The 5458-nt window shown below is 48.7% G+C and overlaps 1 protein-coding gene across 1 annotated transcript; it reads left to right on the top strand.

Annotated features, from left to right (window-relative positions):
• The first annotated feature begins 441 nt into the window (after positions 1-441).
• LOC135652988 (uncharacterized) lies at positions 442-1179 on the top strand. Its single transcript, XM_065174393.1, has 2 exons — positions 442-678; positions 826-1179. Exons 1-2 carry the CDS (start codon positions 442-444, stop codon positions 1177-1179), a joined length of 591 nt encoding a protein of 196 aa, XP_065030465.1.
• The last annotated feature ends 4279 nt before the right edge of the window (positions 1180-5458 follow it).

Raw genomic sequence — 5458 nt, forward strand, 5'->3', positions numbered from 1 at the left:
CCAAAGCCATCTGTGGCCCTACTCTTCGGTCTCAACCATAAGGATGACGAGCCACTTTCTCATTTTGTGACTCATTTTGCTACTAAAATCCGGGGGCTTCTCGATGCTCATCCCTCTTTGATAATGCAGGCATTCTTGATTGGACTTCAGCCTTCCAGATTCTTCTATTCGTTGGTCGAGCGACCGTCGATGACTATCCCTAAGATGCTTCAACATACAAACCAATACATAGCTGCCAAGGCGCTGATGGCAGAAAAGTGCGAGGAGCATAAAAGGCCACGAGCGGAACCGCCCCAAGGGCAAGCCTTGGTCCCGCTAAGGAGAAGGATCGATAGGCCCGACACTCCGCTCCCAAGGCCCCCTCTCTCGCCTTTAAATTCCTCCAAGATAGAGATATCCCTATAAATCAGGAAGAAGGGACTCTTGAAGGCACCTAACCCAATGAAGGCCCCACACGAGCTTAGAGATTGCTCAAAGTACTGTTGGTTTCATTACGACTACGAACATGACACTAAGGAGTGCCGTGACTTGAAGAACCATATCGAGGAGCTCATCCGTCGGGGACACCTGGGTCACAATGTTAGAAGGCCAGGGGAATTATTGCCACACCCCTCGAGTCCAGTTAAGAAGCAGATTGATGTGATTAGTGAAGGCCTGACATCAGGTGGGGATAGCATGGTAGGACGAAAGGCTTACACCTGAGCAGTTATGGAAAAGCATCTAAGGCAACCACAAGTGCCGGAAATCACCATCCCGGTGGGGGAAACTGAGTACCTCGAGAATGACGATGTGTTGTTGATCTCGGCCTGAATCGCTAATGCTCAGGTTAAAAGGATCATGATGGACATCGGAAGCTCCGCTGACGTCCTTTACTTCGATGCCTTTCAGAAGCTTGGCCTGACTAAGGAAGATCTTACGCCGATGCTATCGATGCTTACCGGGTTTACAGGTGATTCCATTTTATCCCTCGGCACCACCATCCTGCCAGTCACCTTGGGGGAAGAGCCGAAGACCAAGATAGTCATGATGACCTTCATGGTGGTGGAGCTCCCCTTGGCATACAACGCCATTCTGGGTCGACCAACCCTTAACAAGCTCAGGGCTATCATCTCCACATACCACCGGGCGATGAAATTTCCAACCCGAGCTAGGATCAGGGAAGCAAGGAGCGACCCTTGAGAATCCCAACAATGTTACCAAGCAGCTGTTGCATTGCCCAAGAAGCCAAAGCACGAACGCTCCATCGTCGACCCTCAGGATGTCACCAAGCTGTTATAACGTCCAGAACTGACCGAGCACACTTAAGAAGTCCTGCTACACTACGACTGACCAGACAGAGTCATCAAGGTTGGGTCAGAGCTCTCGGAGGAGGAGCAAGAGCAACTCATCAACCTACTAGTTGAAAATGCCGATGTCTTTGCTTGGTCGCCGGCGGACATGCCCAAGATTGACCGGGTGGTCGTGCAACACCACTTGAATATCAGTCCCCAAGTGTGACCGGTAAAGCAGCGACCGTGGAAGCTGGAGCTCGACTGACAAAGGGTAGTGGATGATAAGGTAGAGCAACTTTTGGTAGTAGGATTCATCATCGAAGGAAAATACCCGCGATAGTTGTTGAATGTAATTCTCATTAAAAATCCTAATGGAAGTTAGAGAATGTGTGTTGACTACACCGATCTTAATCAAGCATGCCCAAAGGATTGCTATCCAATCCCAATGATCGACTAGTTGGTCGACACGACTTCAGGGCACGAGCTCCTCTCATTCCTGGATGCATTCTCAAGGTACAACCAAATCAAGATGGCACCAGAGGATCATGAACACACTGCTTTCATCACAAACCAAGGTGTCTACTTCTATAAGGTCATGCCATTCGGGCTGAAGAATGCCGGGGCAACCTACCAGAGAATGATGAACAAGATGTTCACCACCAAATCGAGAGGAACATGGAGGTGTACATTGATGACATAATCATAATAAGCAAGTTTACCCGAACACATCTAATAGATCTCGTCGAAACATTCAGGACGTTGCGAAAGTTTGGCATGCATCTCAACCCTGCCAAGTGTGCCTTCAGGGTCAGCTCAAGGAAATTCCTCAGCTTTATCATCCACAGGAGGGGAATAGATGCAAACCCGAAGAAGGTTCAAGCCACCATCAACATGCAACCTCCCCGCTCGGTGAAGGAGACGCAGTGCTTGACCGGGAGGCTCGTTGCCTTGGCTTGGTCCCTCTCCCGTTCCAGGGACAAATGCCTCCCCTTCTTTCGGATCCCGAAGAATCCAAAGGACTTCAAATGGACCTCAGAATGTAAAGAGGCCTTTGAGCAGCTTAAGGAGCACCTGGCCCAGCTACCCTGACATTGCGGTCTCCTCGGGTGAGCCGCTCAGTCTCCACCTCGCGGCCTCTAAGCACACAGTCAGTTCTGTATTGACTCGGGAAGATTCTGGAGTGCAACAACCGGTCTACTATGTGAGCCACATCCTCGGCGGTGCCAAGGTGCGATACTAACCAATGGAGAAGCTAGCTTTGGCGCTCATCTAGATGGCTCGGAAGCTACATCCCTATTTCCAAGCCTATTTGATAAGAGTAGTGACCGACTAACTGCTACGATAAATCTTGTCCAAGTTTGACATATATGGATGAATGCTCAAATGGTCGGTCAAGTTAGGAGAATTTGACATACAATATGTCCCAAGGACGGCCATCAAAGCTCAGGTCGTCGCCGACTTCGTCTTAGAATTAACTCTCTCAAAGGCGACACCTATAGACTTACCGAGCAATGATGGGGCCTACATGTGGATGGTTCAACAAACACCAAAAGGGGTGGGGCCAACCTTGTTCTAGAAGGTCTCAATGGCCAATCATTCAAACATGCACTTTGCTTTGAATTCAAAGCCACCAACAATGAGGCCGAGTACGAAGCACTCCTATCCGGACTTGAGTTGGTCCTCGAACTCCATGTTAAAACATCAAGGTTTTCACAAATTCTCAATTGGTAGTCAGTCATATCAACGGAGATTATGAGACTCGGGATGCTACCATGTCAAAATACTTGTCTGAGGCAAAGAAACTCACTAGCTGCTTCCAACACTTCGCTATAACAAGGGTGCCATGGGCGCATAACGCGCAAGCATATGCCTTGGCAAAACTCACTTCGAGTGCAAGCACCGAACTGCCCCTAGAAGTCGAGCAGCTTCCTTGCCGGACCATCGCGATTGGAGAGGTGGCCACGACCGGTACAACCCCGACTTGGGTGGAAGAGATCCTCTGCTACAAAAGGGACGGGACATTGCCAACCGACAAAGCAACCTCTCGACGGCTCCGACGCATACAGGCGTGGTATTGTGAGGTGAACAGACGACTCTGTCGAAGGTCATTCACCCAGCTGCTCCTACGTTGCCTGGATCCCACGTAGGCCCAAATGGTTTTAGCTAAGGTCCATGAGGGGATATGCAGGGAGCACATTGGCCATCGGACCATAGCCTTCAAAGTCCTCCGACAAAGTTATTGTTGGTTGACCATGCATCGAGATGCCACAGCGTATGTACAACGATGCCAGCAGTGTTAGAATCATTCCCGAACACATCATCAACTCGTGGTTCCGTAACCCCCTTGGACAATGCATGGCCCTTCGCATAATGGGGGATGGACCTCCTCGGCTCATTCCCACCGACCTTGGAACAACGAAAATTCCTTATCGTCGGAGTGGATTACTTCACCAAATGGGTGGAGGCTGAGTCGCTGGCATCCATTACCGAGAAGCAAGTCATAGGATTTGTATGGAAGAACATCATTACCTATTTTGGCATCCCCAAAGCCATCATCACCGACAATGGCACATAGTTCAACAACGAAAAGTTCAAAAGATTTTGCTCGGGCTATGGGATACAATTGAAGTTTAGCTCGGTGGCCCACCCCCAAACTAACGACCTAGTCGAAGTAACCAACTGGGCGATATTGGAAGGCCTGAAGAGAAGAGTCACAGGAGCTCACGACACTTGGGTTGATGAACTCCCGAGCATACTATGGGCCTCCCGAACAACACCGAAGACTGCCACGGGGGAATCACCCATCAGCTTAGAGTTCGGTAGTGAGGCGGTGCTTCCACCCAAGGTAGTATTTTCGACACCTCGGGTTGAAAACTTCGATGATGTCACATCGAGAAACAGACTCCGAGCTGGTTTAGATCTCGTTGAGGAACGAAGAGCCGACATGCACCTCTGAACCCTCTCTTATAGAAGAGACATTGCAAGACTCTACAATCGAAGGGTGCACCCTCGGCCAATCAAGCTCGATGATTTAGTTCTACGGAAGGCCGAGGTCAGCGACCTGACTCGCTCCTGAGGCAAGCTAGCCCAGAGTTGGGAAGGTCCTTACTAGGTAACGATGATAGTCTGGGATGGTACTTGCCACTTAGCAACATATGAAGGATGGCAATTGCTGAGAGCATTATCACAGGCTTAGCTAGAATTGCCTAAGTCGTGAGGCACCCTTGCGGCAAAGACGTGAACTTAGCTTGAGTTGCTTGAGTCGCGACGCACCCTTGTGCCAACTTCTTAGACTTAGCTGGGATTACCTACGTCATGAGGCGCCCTTGCGACATATGCATCCGCAAAGGTTCAGCCTAGTTACAACCTCGTACAGGTCCCAAAGGACCTATAAAATAAAAAGTTGATTAGATTGAAAATGAGCGATAAATAAATCCCGGCATCTCACGAAGAGGGAAGCTTTACAAGCAATTCAGCAAGCACCTTGAGTGCATAAGAGAAAAGAGATAAAGGAGGAAAACAAGGACTTTGAAAGGTTGAACGAACAGCTGCAAGTCCACAAATAGCTGCTCACCGGGTGCCGAGCGCGAAGGCAAGTTCCCATCAAGAAAACATGCAAACTTTTGAAGATTGTTTAACACCCAATAATATACCGAAGCCACATCCAACCCTACCCAGGGGGTTCCAGGGTGCTGAGATGGCTGAGGTTTTGGGTGCTATAGTGGGCTATAAAAAACAGCATGTGGCACCCAAAAATGGAGCCATTTTGGGGCTTTTTGGCCCGGCGCCGTGAGCGGTCTCATTATAGCATTGCAATCTATTCGAACATGTCTTTTTACAAGCAAAACATACAAAACCAAGGTAAAACAGGCTACCATGTTTCTGTTCAAGCATACAAAAGCAACGAATGGTTCGTTGAATGAAGTTGTTACGAGTGTGCGACGACCATTCGTGATAGCATGGTACATGTCAAATTTGAAGTTCTATGTCTGAAAAGTCTATCGAGTCTAATTAAAGCCCTCGTCACCAAAAGAGAAGAGAAAAAATGTGCACCTCGCAAGATTGGGAAAAAGAGTTTCATTGATAAAGAAAGGTTATACTACCAACTGGTCGCAGCATACAAAACAAAATAGTGCTAAACTGGCGACAAAAAAGAAAGAAAGAAGGGGGAAACACCCTAAGCCTTA

Source organism: Musa acuminata, chromosome BXJ3-11 (genome assembly GCF_036884655.1).
Source record: "Musa acuminata AAA Group cultivar baxijiao chromosome BXJ3-11, Cavendish_Baxijiao_AAA, whole genome shotgun sequence".
NCBI lineage: Eukaryota > Viridiplantae > Streptophyta > Magnoliopsida > Zingiberales > Musaceae > Musa > Musa acuminata.